The 18177-nt window shown below is 36.1% G+C and overlaps 1 protein-coding gene across 3 annotated transcripts in view; it reads left to right on the top strand.

Annotated features, from left to right (window-relative positions):
* Nucleotides 1–18177, top strand: part of DNAH7 (dynein axonemal heavy chain 7) — a 279675-nt gene that overhangs the window by 32752 nt on the left and 228746 nt on the right. For all 3 annotated transcript variants that reach the window (XM_027588500.2, XM_027588499.2, XM_027588498.2), the window contains exons 8-12: nucleotides 1646–1721; nucleotides 3593–3718; nucleotides 8550–8669; nucleotides 15484–15667; nucleotides 16279–16458. In XM_027588500.2, the coding sequence (XP_027444301.2) occupies nucleotides 1646–1721; nucleotides 3593–3718; nucleotides 8550–8669; nucleotides 15484–15667; nucleotides 16279–16458 (686 nt within the window). The remainder of the gene's footprint in view (nucleotides 1–1645; nucleotides 1722–3592; nucleotides 3719–8549; nucleotides 8670–15483; nucleotides 15668–16278; nucleotides 16459–18177) is intronic.

Below are 18177 nucleotides of genomic sequence, written 5' to 3'. Positions count from 1 at the left end.
GCTTAAGATCTTAGGCAAGTTTCATTAATTAAGTACAGCAAAAAAACTTTACACTCTATCTTTTTTTTTTTGGTATAATTTTTTTGTAGCCTCAGTAAAGGACAGAACTGAAGAAATTCTAAAATTTAATTATTTAATTAACATATCCACTCAGTAAAGGACAGAACTGAAGAAATTCTAAAATTTAATTATTTAACATAATATTGATAACATAAATTAGAAGGTGATTAATTAAAAATTGTTGTTATGGACCAAAGGTTGATGAACTACAGTCCATTCTGGCTCACTGCCTGTTTTTGTAAATAAATTTTATTGGAATACAGTCCTATGAATTCATTTGCACATGGTTTGTGGCTGCTTTGGATCTATAAGAGCAGAGATGACTACTTGTGATGGAGACCTTGTAGTTCATAAAGTTGAAGATATTTATATTCAAGCCCTTTACATAAAAAGTTTGCTGATTCCTGGTATAGACCACTGGATTCTAAGACTGACTAATCATTAGAATCATTTTTGATATACTGATTTCTGAATCTATCTGAATTAAAATCTCTGGAGGCAGGGCCTTTGAATCTATACTTTTAAAAGAACTTCTCCAATTAATTGGGATTATAAAACTGATACAATTGATGCTGTGTCCAAAGCTGGAGAAATCCTCATGTTTTGGAGTTGTCTGGGGACCTTTTGGGTGGGAGGGCATTTACTGTATTTAAGACCCTTATTGAGTGTCCTGGTAATGTAAAAATGAAAAGTCAAATCTTTGCTCCCAGGGAGTTCATTGTTGAAATGATGGAGAGGGACAAATCACTAATTACAAAGTGGAGCAGTAGGCTCAATAAGGAGGGAAATGGGGGACATGTTGTAAGGGAGAGACGCTCATGCCTGACTTGGTAGGAAGAACTCTGGACGTGCCTGAACCATCTTGAAACACAAACGGAACACAAGGGAGTGCTCTCACAGAGAAAATGGTGTGAACTGTGGCAGACACGCGTGAAAGGCTCTTCAGGCTCGCAAGCAGCCATGACGGCCAAAGCATAGGGTACATTTGGGGAGGGGACAGAATCTGAAGGGCCTTCTATGCCTTTTTAAAGCATTCATAGTTAAAGCAGAGCCACCAAAGGATTTCAAACAGATGGATGTTAACACATTGGTATTTTAGAAAGAGCATCTTAAAGGTAGGAAAATTAGAATTAACTGTGAATTAATGGCCACAGAAGATAAAAGCAGAAGTAGCTCCCTTTACTGATTTTATAACAGGATCGTTATATGCAACTTAAAAGAAAACAAAACAGTATGTAAGTTTCCTCAGTGAAAGGAAACTACTATGATTCTGTATTGTTGGCCTTCAATGAAAACTACTTTTGCTAGAAAAGCTATGAAGGAAAATGTAATTTTGAAACCAGTTATCACTCTCAAATGAAATAAATAGGGACCTGTTGTTAAGAGAGGGAACATAAACTCTCAAAGACACAGACATCATAGGTTTTCCATGAATATTTTTATTGTCATACATGCACAAATTGCTCCATTATTTTAAATAACATAATTTAAATAATTGCTTTTAGTGGAATTAGTTTTGCAATTGCTTGGAATATGCCATAATTGATATAAGGATATTTATCAGAACTTTTCAATTTTCTTTTAGTTGATTTTGTTTTGAAAGATCCTAGGGAAAAAGAAGATGATAAAAAAACAGATGAAATTCTACCCCATCGTGCAGAGTAAGTGACCAAGTTTCTCTAAGAATATTGATTATATGACTGTTCCTGTGTATGTGTATATATTTATACACTGGTTATATTATATATATATTTATGACTTCATATATACAACTGATGATTCTTATTATGTTTATGTATTTAAGCCCTAATATGTTCTGTTTACAAATCTATGGGTAGATGGATAGACAGACAGATGGATACCTATGTGGTTAAAACATAAGTACCCTGGTGAAAGAACCTGATACAGGTCTTTGTATTTCCATGGCTACTAGCACAGGCTTCAGATATAATAGGGATATAAGAGCTTGATGGCAACTGGAATGCACAAAATCATACTGGGAACATTGCAGAAAATATGTGTGTATATAGAATATAAAATATAATTACATAGATTAAAATATAGGACACATAATAGAAAAATACACTTGCTATGTATTTTCCCTAAATATTAACATTTAGGAATAAGTCTCTTAAGTAGTTTGAAGACTAGAACTTATATTTTAATGATTTAGTAAATAATTCAGTTTTGCTTCTTTCATATTATTTAAAAGTCCCTCAGATTGTTTTCCTATAATTGCAAGAAAAAATTATGCAGTCATTTCCAGTATATCTTATGTGGAGAATAGCTTTTCTCCTGGGAAGAGACAAAAATCATCTTTTGTAATTGTGAAAGTGGTATGACTACAATTGAAAAACTGAGTTAAGCTTATTATATAATAAAGCAAGGTTAAATGTTTAAAATCATAACAATAAAAAAATTGTATGCATAAAATAAATATTTAAATATATGCTGAAAGATGAAAATGGCATATTTTTAATGTATTAAGGATGACTATTCAAGTCATAGAAGTTACAGAGTAAATGTCTTCAAATAAGGACGTTAGCGTTGGTGATTTTGGAAGTGTCCTTTATACATTAACAGAAGTTAAGCTGAAGGGGATTTCCACAGGCAGGCTGGACTATATTTTTAAAATGTTTAAAAAAAAACCCCCAAATTTAAACATTTTGTGTATTGAAATTAAGTCTTTCAAGATGTATATGAAGAAAAGCTGATTACTGTTTCTATTTGATCATTTTGAGTTATTTGTAAACTTGATCAAGTATTTAAAGGAAAAATAGTTACCTTATGATTCAAGTCTATGGGGCACCTGGCTGGCTTAGTCGGAAGAGCATGTGACTCTTGACCTTGGGGTTGGGAGTTTGAGCCCCCATGTTGGGTGTAGAGATTATTTAAATAAATAAAATTTAAAAAAAGATTCAGGGGTGCCTAGTTAGCTCAGTTAGTTGAGCTTCTTCCTTCAGTTCAGTTCATGATCTTGTGGTCCTGGGATTGAGCTCTGTGTGGGGCTCCCTGATTAGTGGGGAGTCTGCTTCTCCCTCTCCCTTTGCCCCTTCCCCCCAATTGTGCGTGCGCTCTCTCTCTCTCTCTCTCAAATCAATCTTTAAAAAAAAGATTCAAGTATAATTTCATATGTGTTAATTATTCTAAAATTATATGACTTAGACCATAGAAAGTATGGCCTTCATGTATCTTAATACATAATTATGTGTTTTGTTTTTACTGTAAGGGATACATAATATTTTTTATTAAAATGAAACCATTATTGGGGTGCCTGGGTATCTCAGTGGGTTAAGTGACCCACTCTTGATTTCAGCTCAGGTCAGGATCTCAGGGTTGTGAGACTGAGTCCCAAGTCAGGCTCTGTGCTGGGTGTGGAGCCTGCTTAAGGTTCTCTCTCTCCCTCTGCTCCTCTTTCCCCACTCTCTCTCTCTCTCAAGAAAAAAAAAACCATTATTACTCAAAAAGTACACTGTAACAATACTTTCTTCTGAGTTTTAGAGATAGCTGATTATTTTTTCTTTGTTTTCAGAATGGAAGTTCTTCCAAAACCTTGGAGGAAATCTTTTTTAGCTGCAAGCAATTATATTAAGGATCACTTGAACACAATGAACCCCACAATGTTGGCTGTGCTAGATTTATGGCACAGTACTTTTAAGTGAGTATTTCTGGCCTTCTCAAGCTTCTTTTTAAAAGGGCGATAAAAGCTATTTTGTCCCGCCTTAATTATTTATTTTACTATTTTAACTGCAAATAAAAAGAAATAACTACAAACTTACCATCAGTATTCAAACATGGTTTTAAATCAGCAATGTAGAGGTAGAGGTAGAGTAAATCATGAACATTGCCTTTGACTTCTAACCCAACTATGCCCCACACATCCCATACCTCATTACCACACAGACTTTAAGGGGTAATCACAGTTAAGGGGCTGAATTGTTATGCTTTATTTTAAATCCCACAGACCATTAGCTGCTACAATGATTTAGATGGTGTAGGAACCTAGTAAACATAGTCTACCTGAATGGCATGAGTTAAAGTTCCTGGGTGACAGCTGGAGGTTATGCATCACCTCCTAGACATTGTCAGAGTGAGGACGGTACAGCCACATGTAGCAAGTGCTTGGCACAGCTGGATGTGGATGCTGGTGGGCACCGTGGAGCTGACATGTTTGCTTCTCAGGCTGAGGACAGTTAATCACACAGTTTAGAAGCTCCTGCTTCATATTCCCCCCACTCTTGCATGACCTCTTCCAAGGCACGGGGAGCATCCTAGCAACATGTACCTGGGGGCACAGGTTTTATAAAATGTGCAAAAGCAATACAGATTTATATTTATTTTTCTTATACAAGGCCTCCCTTCAGGAACCTCAAAACCCTAATCAGTCCTGCCTTATGCTAGCGGAGGCACCTTGTCTCTCAGGTGGTCTTACCACCCCTGCCCCAGCCTTTTCAATCCCCACAGCTGCAGCTCCGGTGACAAGTGACCCGCTCTCCAGGGTCTCTTGGTTTCTACCACATGTGTTGTTCTGCAGGCAGGAGGGCGCGGCAAGTGAGCACATTTTTCTGCCTCCCAAAACCAGCAAAAGGAAATCTGCTGTCTTTAGAGCAGTGCTGAGCTGTGGCCATGGCAGAAGGCAGCTGTTGGCCCCACCCTGGGAAGCCCCGGGACACGCACTAGGGGCACCTCCCTGACCAACTTCTCTGAACTCCTTGCAGTTAGGATCTTTAGCCTGCCGCTTCTAGCCCTACCCCTGATGTCCGCTGCAGGAAGCCGAGCTCCTTGCCTGGGCTCTGCCACCATCTGATTATAGGCCCTCTGTTCACCCCTTGTCCTTACTGGGACTCTGTTTTCCCACAGGTAGAATGACCTGTGCTGTCCAAGGCCTCTTGCCTCCCTCACTCTGTCCCTGTCTGCCTTTTTAAAAACAAATTTTAATTAAATATGCAGCTACATATGTAACTTTATATAAACGTGTAAATGTGATCATATATACATTTCAAGTCTAGTCTTTACTTTGCCTGACTTCCACCAGCCTTTCTTTTCCTCATCTCTGTCCTCCTTTACACCAGCCCAGCCAAAGACCCATGATAACCATCTAGTGGGATATCTTTCCTTATTTTTCTTTGTGCTCGTATAATCAAATACATATGTGTATCCACACACATGCACACATATACATAGCATAAAAATGGCTTTTGTTGGTCAGACTGCATACTCTTAGAAAGAACATCTTTCAGCTTTCTGTTGTATAATGTAGATTTCTTTGCTTGAATTTGGCTTCTGGAATAGGAAGAGGCTATCTCCTTGCCCGTGTTCTTCTCAGTTCTTCTCTTTTGAATATCCCTCTCCTGACAAGACCCATGATTTAATTTTGCATGGAATCATGAGGTCATACTATATAGTATCACTCTCACAAAGGATGTTTGCATACAGTGATACATTTCATTTTTATGACACCACCAGAGTCGTTTTATTTTATATCCATTCACAGATATGGATATCTATAGAACTGCCAGGACACACTGCGTTGGATGCTGGGGGTTGAGGCTACAGTGCCTAGTATCATCCATAAAGGGCTAGACTTTGTTGGACCATGTCAGGAGGCAAGAGACAAGAAAATGAGAGGAGGAAGGGGAAGAAAAAGGGAACAAAGTTGAGCTCAAAAAACAGTCAACAATGGATGTGTCCAAACTTGGTGTCCATGGTCATAGTGGCAGAAGTATTAGTTGCAGCAACTGAAGGCAAACCTCAGGGCATCTGGGGTGAAGACAAATGAGAAAGAAGCTTTGCAGTCTGTGGGTAGGAAGAGGACTTCAACTCCAATGTTGCCCTTGTAGACATGAGTCATTTTTACTCTGTGAATGTTGAACGGGGCGGGCAGTCAAGAGTACTGCCCCTCGGAGTAGGAGCCCACATTGAACATAAAGGGCATCCTTCCTGTAGGTGACAGTTTGGCCTGAATCTCAGCAGGTCTTGAAAATATGGAACATCTCTATGTGTGGCAGTGGGCTGGGGAATGATAATGCAAAAGTCATCTGAATGACTGCACAAATGCATGAGTGTGGAAACCTGAAGGGGATGTTTGGAGACGGGATGTACAAGTTCGTGTCCTTCAGTAGTTAGATTGACAGAGACCACTGAATGTCAGAGATAGCATCTGTAATACAGTCACAAGCTACACAGCATACGGGTATTTTTGTTGAAAAATAGTGTGTATATATGAAGATGCGTGTATAGCATGTGTGTACATATATGTGGAAATTACCACAGGCTACGAATTATAGTAGTTGAATATAAAAGGAAGATGTCGGGACACCGGGGTGGCTCAGTCAGTTAAGCATCTGCCATTGGCTCAGGTCATGATCCTGGGGTCCTGGAATTAAGTCCCTCATAGGCCTCCTTGCTCAGCGGGGAGCCTGCTTCTCCCTCTGCCTGCTGCTCCCCCTGCTTGTGCTCTTTCTCTCTCTGACAAGTAAATAAAATCTTAAAAAAATAAATAAAAATAAAAGGAAGATGTCTAAGAAAGTGAAGCCTTATGTTACCCACCCTCCATCCCCAGCCTCAGGCAACCATCAATCTGTTCTCCATATCCATGAGCTCAGTTTTTGTTGTTTTAGATTGCACGTAGGAGATTATAAAGGTATTTGTCTTTCTATGTCTCACTTCACTTAGCATAATGCCTTAGGGTCCATCCATGGTGTCTCAAATGGCAAGATTTCATTCTGTTTTATGGCTGAATAATATTCCATTGTGTTATATACACCACATTTCTTTATCCATCAATGGACATTTAGGTTGTTTCCATGTTTTGGCTATTATAAATAATGCAATGAACATGGAGGTGCATGTATGTTTTTGAATTAGTGTTTTCATTTTCTTCAGATAAATATCCAGAAGTAGAATTGCTGGGTAATAATCTGGTAGTTTAATTCTTTATTTTTTGAAGAACCTCCATATTGTTTTCCATAGTGGCTGCACCAATTTACATTTCCACCAAGAGTGCACAAGGATTCTCTTTTGTCCACATTCTCACCAACGCTTGTTATTTCCTATCCTTTTTTAATATCCCTTCTAACAGGTGTGAGGTGATAATCTCATTGTGGTTTGATTTGTATTTCCTTCATGATTAGTAATGTGAACATGTTTTCACCTGTTAGCCATCTGTATGTCTTCTTTGGAAGAATTTCTATTCAGATCCTCTGCCCATTTTTTAATCAGATTTTTTTCTATTGAGTTGTATGTGTTCTTTATAAATTTTTGATATTAACGCCTTATCAGCAAAAGGTTTACAAATAAATATTTTCTCCCATTCAATAGATCACCTTTTCATTTTGTTAATGGTTGAATTTTGTTGTGCAGAAGAATTTTAGTTTGATGTAGTCCCACTTGTTCATTTTTTGCTTTTGTTGCCTTTGCTTTTGGCATCGGATCCAAAAAATCATTGCCAATACTTGTGTCCTGGAGCATACCAATGTTTTTTTCTAGGAGTTTTATGGTTTCAGGTTTAACATTCCTGTCTTTAATCCATTTTGAGTTAATTGTTGTGTATGGTGTAAGATAGGGGTTCAGTTTCATTATTTTGCATGTTGCTGTCCAGTTTCCCCAACAGAAAATTCTTTTTTTTTTTCTTTTTAAAAGTAGGCTCCACATCCAGCATGGAGCCCCCAACAGAAACTTCTTAAATGTGTAAATCATGTATATAACAAAGACCCATAGCATTGTAGTCAGAAAAGGAGTTGTATGGAAAGCTCTTGACTAGAGGAAGCACTGTGGTTTCTTAAAAAAAAAAAGTCATAAGGGAGACAAACCATGAGAGACTCTGGACTCCAGGAAACAAACTGAGGGTTACAGAAGGGAGGGGGGTAAGGGGATGGGGTAACCAGGTGATGGGTATTAAGGAGTGCATGTGTTGTGATGAGCACTGGGTGTTACATGCAAATAATGAATTGTTGAACACTACCTCAAAAAGTAATGATGTACAGTATGTTGGCTAACTGAACATAATAAAAAAAGTCAAAAACAGGATCAAAAGATTTTGATACAGTAGGTGTTAATTAGGTGTGAGAATTCCCCCACTCCATGGCTTCTTAAAATGCAAGGTTATTTTCAGAGTGGGTACAATTTTTGTTTCAGGTGTAGCGGGCTTTCTTAAGCTTTGAACTTTACCCCTTTTCCTGTTGTAATTGTTCCAATTTGAAAACAAAAATCAGTCTGAATTGTCTATCAAATCCCAGTTATTTCAACTCTCTTCTACTTCACAGTAACATTTCATAATCTTATATTGTGTTCTTTTCAAATTTTATTACATTAATTATTTTAAAAATTAAAACTTTAAAAATCTCATGTTCTTAAATATTTGATTTTATTAAACACAAATTTTAATGATAAAACCTAGGAATATCATATTTTTGAGTTCAGTTAACAAAAATATTAAATGCAAAAAAAAATCTCCTGCCTTAATTATTGTTTATTTTTATGTCTTGCAGAAAATTACGTTTAGTTGATGTAGAAGAATTTCATAATTGCCAGGATGCCTTAGAGCTGTCAATATTTCAGACCATTATCATGAAACACATGGAATCTGCTAAAGAGACTCTACTTAAAATGTAAAGTTCTGAAACTTCATGGAGGAAAACACAAATTTAAAAAATGTTATTGGTGGGGAACTCTATTTTAACTGCATTTAGAAAATCCCATTTTAACAAGTTGGTAATTCTGTTCAAGAATTAAATACAGTGTCTTTAACTGAATTGGTCTGTACTGTCTATCTAGATGTTCTACACAGCATAGATTGTGCAAGAACAAAAATGATTGTAGTTTTTTTCCTCTCAATGTCTGGTTTCTACTTCTGATCTGAGAGTGGGGTTGAATGCATGGGGGGAATGACCATCAACTAATCCATTTACTAGATATTTGACATCTACTATTAATACATTTAAGGTACTGTACCTCTTTCATTTTGCTTTTGGATGGGGGATGAAGGATATTCTTTAAAGTTTACAATCACATTGAGAGGTTAGACTTGTCAAATGATAATGAAATATCTTGGATTGACCCTTAAAAATGGAATAGTCACATATGATAATTACTTATGTAGGTGCCAGACAATATACTCTGAAACAATACAGGAAAATGTCTCTATCATGGGTTATTAAGTTATTATAAATAGGACATTAAAATTAGCTCAAATTGCAGATAGCAGAGGACATGAAACTCCAGTATGGTTTCATGATTTCCAAAAGTTACTTAGAGATATATTCTGATAGTTTAAGACTGAATCTTTATTTTCTTTTCTTCTCCCAATATTTTAGAATCAAATTCTTTGTCTGAAATTACTTGAAAGAACTTTAGAATTTTATTTAATATTAGTATTTAGTTAACATAAACAGATAGATGAAAGCTATAGAATGAAACCCCATAATTACAGAGAAGAAAATGACCTCTTTTATTTATTTTTTTATTATTATGTTATGTTAATCACCATACATTACACATTAGTTTTTGATGTAGTGTTCCATGATTCATTGCATATAACATCCAGTGCTCCATGCAGAACGTGCCCTCTTTAATACCCATCACCAGGCTAACCCATCCCCCCACCCCCCTCCCTTCTAGAACCCTCAGTTTGTTTCTCAGAGTCCATAGTCTCTCATGGTTTGTCTCCCCTTCTGATTACCTCTTACGGGCATAAAACAAATTTTCTTGATCTGTAACTTTGGGTTATAGTCCAGGAATACATTACCACTGTAAATTTTGTTAAATTGGGCATCAAAGTACAGAGCAGAATAAAACCTTTACTGAAGACTTTTGTGGAGAGTTGAAGATTGATTTGCTGTAGCTCTTGATGCTTCTTGATTGATTCTAAGGGAAGAACACTGACCATTCTTTTAAATAGTGAACTGGAATGTGTTTATCATGGCTAAAAGGTAGAACATCAGCTTACCACAGTGGAGAAACAGCAAATTATTATATCTACTCCAAACCCAAATAACTTCTGTCAGTACTCATTCTCTGCTTTTATTCAGCAGTTTCTGTGGTTTATCACCCCTTCCTTCTGGAAGCCTGTCTTTTGATGTCCCTGGGCCTCTGTTTGTTTTTTTTTTCCCCCTAGCTGTACTTGTTCTTACTATTCCCAAGAGTGGGGGCCTCTCAGGTGTTTGCTCTTGTTTGTCTTCTTTATATTCTTGACAATGTCATGATTTCGTCTGTCTCATCTGCCTCAAGATCTTATGTTTTTTGAGCTCTAGGTCCTTATTACTGATTTTATACTGTATATCTTCAGTTGAATGTCATGTCAGCATCTGAATATCAACATCTCCATAACAGTGCTTATTCTTTCTTCTAAACCTGCTACTCTTCCTGTTCTGGACCATTCCCAGGCCAAGTTGAAAACTTGTGACTTTTTCTGTCTGTTGCTTATTATCTGCATCTTTATCACCCTTAGCCTGCCTCCAGCCATAATCAGTGTATTGCTAACTATTTTTTTACATTGAGGTATAATTTACTTACCATAAAATCACCACTATCTTGTGTACATTTGAGTGGCTTATAATATATTCACAAGGTTTTGCAATAATCACCACTAATTCTATCACCCCCCAAAAGAAACACTTTATCTGTTACCAGTCACTCCCCATTCCCCCTCCCACATGCCCTGACAGTCACTAATACACTTTCTGTCCCCATTCTGAATATTTCATCTCTGTGGCATAATATAATATGTATCCATTTATGTCTGGCTTCTTACACTAAGCATGATGTTTTCAAGGTTCATCCATGTTATAGCATATATCAATACTTTATTCCTTCTAATGGCCAAATAATATTTCATTGTATGGATCTAACACATTTTGTTTATCCATTCATGGACATTTGTGTTGCTATTTTTTGTTTATTAGGAATAATGCTGCTATGAACATCTGTATAAACATGTTTTCAGTTCTCTTGGGTATATACCTAGGAGTAGAATTGCTGGGTTATATAATAACTCTATGTTTTTTTTAGGAACTGCCACAGTGTTTCCCAAAGGTCTGTTAGATTTTACGTTCCTACCAACAATGAGGGTTCCAATTTCTCTACATCCTTGTCAACACTTGTTATTGTCCATCTTTCTGATTATATATAGTCATCCTAGTAGATGTGAAGTTCTATCTTATTGTGTTTTTGATTTGCATTTCCCTAATGACTAATTATGTTGAGCATCTTTTCAAATGCTTATTGTCCATGTATGTATCTTGTTTGGATAAATGTCTATTCGGATCATTGCTCCCTTTGTATTGAGTGATCTGTCTTTTTATTGTTGAATTGTAAGAGTTCTTTATATATTCTGGATACCAAACCCTCAGTTATATGATTTGCAAATATTTCTCCCATTATGTGGTTGATCCTTTCATCTTTTTGATAGGCACAAATTTGAGGCACAATTTTTTTTTTTTTAAGTTGGCTCCTGGAACCCAACGTGGGGCTTGAACTCATGACCCTGGGATCAAGACTTGAGCTGAGATCAAGAGTTGGATGTTTAACTGACTGAGCCACCCAGGCACCCTGAGGCACAAATATTTTTAATTTTGATAAAGTCTAATTATTTTTTGTATATTGACCTTGTATCCTGCAACTTTGCTAAACTTGTTTATTAGCACCAATATTTTTTTGGTGTGTGTAACCTTTATATCTTCTTTTTTATATAAGACTGTGTTATCTGCAAATAGAGATAGTTCTACTCCTTCATTTCTTATCTGCATTTCTTTTTCTTGTCCTTGCCTAATTGCTTTGGTTAGAATCTCCAGTACAGTGTTGAAAAGAAGTGGCAGGGGTGAACATCCTTGTTTTGTTCCTGATGTTAGGGGAAGGCTTTCAGTCTTTCAGCATTTAGTTTTAGCTGTATATTTTCCCTTTATTAGGTTGATGAATTTCCCTTTCATTCTTAGTTTCTTGATTGTTTTTATCATACAATAGTGCAGATTTTGCTGCCAGATTGTTTTTTGTTGTTGTTTGCAGCTGAAATCATAATGGGTTTTTCTACTTTATTAATATATTACATTGGTTTTAATATACTGAACTAATCTTTCATTCCTGAGATAAATCCCACTTGACCATGGAGTGTAATTCTTTTTATATGCTGCTAGATTCAGTTTGCTCGTACTTTGTTGAGGATTTTTGTGTGTACATGCATAAGGGACTTCGGCCTGTAGTTTTCTTTTTCTTGTGATATCTTTGTCTGTTTTGGTATGAAAATACTGGCCTCAGAGATGAGTTAGGAAGCATTCCTTTCTCTCTCTCCCTGTCTCTCTTTTTGGGCAGAGTTTGTGAAGGATTGGTGTTAGTTCTTCTTTAAGAGTTCTGTAGAACCTACTAGTGAAGCCTTCTTTTCCTGGGTCCTGGTCTTTTTATTTTTTGGAAAATTTTCTGATTATTAGCTCAGCCTCTCATTATAGCTCTATTCATGTTTTCTATTTCTTTTTGAGTCAGTTTTGGTAGTTTGTATCTTTATAGGAATTTGCTAGATTAATTTGTTGGCTTATGATTGCTTATTAAAGACCCTTTCTATTTTATTTTTTAAAATTTCTGTAAGGTGAGTGTTTATGTCCTCTTTCTCATTCCTAATTTTAACAATTTGAGCCTTTTTTCTTTTTTATCTTGATCAGTTTTGCTACAGGCATGTCAATTTTTCTAGTCTTTTAAAAAACCAACTTTTGGGACTGTTGATTTTCTCTATTTTTTTATTCTCTGATTTTTTTCCCACTCAAATCTTTATTTCTTCCTTTCTCCTTGTTTTGAGTTTAGTTTTCTCTTTTTCCAGTTTCTAGTGGAATTATAAGTTATTGAGTTAAGATCTTTTTAATTTTTAATATAGGTGTTGACAGCTGTAAATTCCCCCCTGGTCACTGCTTTTTGTGTGTTCTGTGAGTTTTGGTAAATGATGTTTTCATTTGCATTATCTCAAATTATCTTTGGATTTCCCTTGTGATTTCCTTTTTGACTGGCCATTTAGGACTGTGTTGCTTAATTTCTATGTATTTATAAATTGCCAGAATGTCCTTCTGCTACTGATTTATGATTTTTTTTATGATCTCAATCCTTTTATATTTTTTTAGACTTAGGACCATCAACTATTCTTGATCTTCTCTCAGAAGCCTCTTCCATGTCTACTCCTTTCTATTTATTCCCACTGCAACTACCCTTGGCAGGCTCTTTTAGCCTCCCATGTAGCCTACAAACCACTGCCAGGTGAATCTTAACCCCTAATTCAGTGCTTCCCTTTTGTTGGCAAAATAAATCACCATTTCTTAACCTGCCTTTTAGGGTCTTCTGCAACTTGGACCTAATCTATCTCTTCCATTCTCAGGTCTGAAAAGACTTTCACCTTGGGCCATGTCTGGAGAAATAGTCATGTTAAATTAAACAGGACGTAAGTTCTAAAACTAGTCTGTAACTGTTAAGTGTTCAGTGGGTAAAGTCTCTTTTTTTAACCAATTATTGATTTTTAAAATAATTAGTTACTCCTTATTTGTTTTTATTTGTGGAATGGGAATTCTAGGAAAATTTGAAAGTTGTTTAGTTGTTTTCCTCTTAAACTCTGTGACTCTTAGCATTACCATCTTTGCACACATAATTATATCAAATTGAATCAGAGGTTAAGGAAATTAAACAGAACAAAAACCTCTTGAGTACCATCAGCAAAATATTATGATTCACACTATTTACAGTACTTGATGCAGCTCATCACTAGAGAAGCCTCTCTTCTGTCCTTCAGTACCCAGCTCAAATCACCCTTCTTCTATGAAATCTCTATTGTTACCTCTTAAAAAATGATCTCTTTCTTCTGAATACCTCCGACTCTTTATTCTCTTATAATTTCTTCCTTTTAGAATATGTATTTATGTGTTTGTCTTTTCCTCCCTCCATCAGCCTTAATAAGCACTTTGAAAACTGAGTAATATTTTGTACTAAGTGTTTTGTATATAATAGGGAGGCCTGTAAATATCTTTGGGACAATGAATAATTTTTAAAACATATTTTCTTTACTTGTCCTTTTTCCAGTTCTATAGCCCCAAACTTATTCCATCTCTTGTCTGAACGACTGGAAGTTTCTCAGTCCCCTTTCTTAATCTAGCATTGCTGTTCTCTACTTAGTATTTGGTACTTGTCCTCTTTATCTGTTACTTCAACAATGACATCTTACTGCAGAAAGATCTGCCATGGCTTCATTTTAGAGAGTGAGGCCATCCCAACTTACTGTGTTTAGCTCCCAAGTTCTGCAAAAGTCCTCACAGACTTTCTCCCACTTATTTCTTCCTATTTTCTAGGAAGAAATCTCTCTATTATCTCTATTCTAGACGATGAAATGATTAGATAAATTAACCCCACTTACCCACCTATATTTTCTTATTATCCTACTTCTACTTCAGATCCTTTCCTCACGGTCCTTCTCATTTCATTTCCATCCTTCAATGAAATTGTCATCTTCATTATAAAACCCTTCTCTGTTACTTAAATGGAAAATTATATCACAATCCTTTGAGTTTAAGACTGTTTTTCTGCTGTGACACATTGTCTTTGTTATTATAAGAGATAAGGGGTGATGTCATATCTTTTTATATCTCCCATGACACTGTTCCTAGCACATAGACACTAAACACATATTTGTTAAATGAATACATATATTTAAAATTTAGATCTTTCTTGAAGCGTTCAGACAACTCCTGAAAGTATGTGGACTCTGTTTTTTAAAGAATACATTATCTCTTATGAAGGAGGTATCAGTATTCCTTAGTTTTGTGGTGTTAGTGGTTTTATAAACTGAAAACTTGACTTATTATGTATCTATATGTGAATTTACTGTTTTCCTTTTATTACAAGGATACATACACATTTGAAACTTTGTTTTAAATCAGTCATTATTTCAGGATTTCACATTAAGGGAAATAAAATAATACACTTGATTTTATTGATTTATCTTGCTTTCAAGTCATTGTGAAACAGAATAGCTTAAAGTATCAAGTGGGTTGAACCAAGTAAGTTCTCTCTTGGTTTAATCAGCTATTTACATTTTAGCTTTAAACTAACAAATCCATTTCCTAAAGAACATTTTGGAGACTGGTGAGTAGTATTTTGTAATATCCAATAAATTTTTATTCAAAAAGTACAGGAAGCATAGTTTCAGGAGTTAGATTTATGTTTGTTTTCTTTTCCTCACAGCATCACATTGTTGAGTCATCTTCTATTGGCCGTGATTAAAATTGCTTTTCCTAGAAAAAGTGAAATATGCTAGTGTTTACAGTTTAGAGGGTGGATAATGTCAGTTAGCCATAGAGCTCTCAATGAAGACCTTTGGATGTCCAGAAGTTACTGTTAATGCTTAATGTAAAAGGAGTGATTCACTGGAAGTATTAACTTTTAAAAGTCTTTTGTGCTTTTAAGGTGGTTTCCAGAAGTGCAGAATATTTATTACCAAGGTAATAAAAAAAAGCAATTGCCAACTGGTGACAGTAGTGCCAAACTGGAATCTTTTTTCAACTGTGCCACTACGCTTATGACTTTACAGCTGCAAGAACTCACTTTGGTCTCCATGCAGGATTTCACAGACTTAATAGCACAACCACCAGTAAGTATGGTGCCGTTACACCAATATTCATCTACTTAATTTATTTTCAAGAGGAAAAAGATAAAAAAAAAAAACTTTTAGCAGTGGAAGAGAAGGAAGCATATCTTTAGATCACTTACTTATTTAAAAACACTTAGTATCAACCTGAATATTCAAGATATATGAGTATCATCACATTGGTGAGGATTAGTGAAGAGAAGTCAAAACTCTTCTCATTGGGCAATTTGGGTCATGATGGCTGGGGAAGGTTTCTGTAAGGAACTTGTGTCTTTCCAGAAGAAGGTCCATTTAGAGTGTGAGCTGGGACTGGGAATGTGAATACTTTCTTGGGCTCTTGCTTGCATGACTCCAGAGCCCCACTGCTGTGCACATCCTCCTTTTTCTGGAACCTAGACCCTCTGGTTGATCTGTAGGCCTGGTGGATACTAGATACCAACACATCTAGCTGGGAATTGTTCTTGCTCTTTTTAGTAGAGCTCCTCATTGGCTTAACTGTCTAGGGCATAAAAGGAAAGGTGAGTTCCCATGAGTTCTAATTGGGACCACTGCACTGCTTAGTCTCTCCCAATTCATATATATAGTCACATACATGTGTACATTTTTTTTTGCAGGATTCTGTTAGAGCTTTCGAACATCCAGGTTTCATCATGAGGCTGATTCTTGAAAATGACACCATTAAGTTTGAACCTGAGTTCAGTGACTATATAGACATCCTTCTAAATGTTTATGATATCATGATTAAGGCTGTCAGTTTTGTGCCCAGGGTTGAGACAAAATTGTATTCCAAGTGGGTAAGTAATAAGGGTATTTTGATTGCTTGCATTTTCATGATGATATTCATTTCAAACAAATTCTAAAAGGTGTAGACCTGTATCCTCTGCTTTGCAGAATATAAATGGCCTGGTAACATTAGCTTCTAAGAAACTTTTAATTAAAAAAATACTATTTTCCCATTATAGTATACCTAGTTTCTTAGGCTAGTCTTCCACTGGACTGAAATTTTTCTTAAGGGAAGGAATTAAAGTTGTGGTCAGGTTTAAGGCAGTCAATGAGTGTTTGCTATAGCACTCACACCATGTTGTAGACCTCCCTTATACTTCTCTAACTCTCTCAAACTGTCCTCCCTTTGATTACTCTCCTCATATGCCTTCTTCCATAAGCAGTAGTGTCTTTGTACTCTCATATCACAGATTCTATTTCCCTTCTCTCTCCGGCCATTAATTTAGCAAAGCTATGCTTTGCTATTTCAACAGCAGTTACTGTAGTCTAGTATACAAATTGAGCATGTCTGATAATTCCTTAACTTAAACGGTTTTCAAGCTTTGTAAGTCAAACCAGTAGCTTTCTTATTTCCTTTTTATTTTATTTTTTAAAAATATTATTTTAAAGAGAGCATGTGTGCGCATGAGCTGGGGATGAGCAAAGGGGGAGGGAGAAGAAGAGCGAATCTGAAGCAGAGTCTGTCTTGAACACAGAGCCCAAAATTGGGCTTGATCTCACGAACACAAGATAGTAACCTGAGCTGAAACCAAGAGTTGGCCACTTAACTGACTGTGCCACCCAGACAACCCATCTTTTTTATTTTTAAAATAGTTCACAAATATTTCATGTACAGGAAAGCATCCAGACTAGTATGTAGTTTTAAGTGGTAATAAAGTTACCCCTGTGTACTTAGAATCTAACTAGAGAAATAGAATATTACTGATACCCTTAAGCTCTTCCTGCTCCCTACTGCCCTTCCCTGTTCACATTCCTCTCCTACCTTCTAGCAAAAGAATCACGATCTTGAATTTTGTAGTTATTAATCTGAAATTTTTTAGATACACTTACTACCTGTCTGCATATTCCTAAACAATTTCCATTTAGGTTTTCCATGTCTTTGTATATATGTGGAGTCATCTTATAATCAGTGACCTGTTTTATTCAACATTGTGATTGTGAAATGATCCATTGTGAGGATATCTTCATCATAGAGCTTCTAATTTTTTTTATTTTTATTTCCTAGGAATTCCATTAAATTCTTTGTCAAATAGGACTTGTCATTTTTGATCGTCTCGTATCTAGTTATATATTCATTACTCTTTTACTTCTCCATTTGCTGATCTGACTCTTGCTCATGGTGGTTTATTTCTGTGGGTGTTTTTCCTTGATTATTATGGGCTTACACATGTTAAGAACTTCATGCAAGGAAGTCCTTAAGGCCTTAATTTAAGTTGGTTCCTCCAGAATTTGCATATTCTCCTGACAGTTACTCTGGAGGCCTCTCCAGACCAAGGACCATTTTTTAATAAACTTCTTGCTGAGGATTTTGTGGACAGCACTGGCAGTGTGAATGCTTACCCAAATCTGCATGAGGACAAGCTGGTGGCCACAAATTCTTAAGGTGACTGTCTTTTTTCTCCTCCACTGAAAAACAAGGTCAAAACAGGATATTTCCCTTACTTTTGCTCCCTCATTCAGAGGTACTGTCACCTTTCAGCATTCTGAAATTTTGTGTCACCTTTCAGTCT

The sequence above is a fragment of the Zalophus californianus genome, chromosome 3 (genome assembly GCF_009762305.2).
Source record: "Zalophus californianus isolate mZalCal1 chromosome 3, mZalCal1.pri.v2, whole genome shotgun sequence".
Taxonomy (NCBI): Eukaryota; Metazoa; Chordata; class Mammalia; order Carnivora; family Otariidae; genus Zalophus; species Zalophus californianus.
Note: the sequence above shows the minus strand (reverse complement) of the source record. Positions and strands in the feature narration are given on the sequence as shown.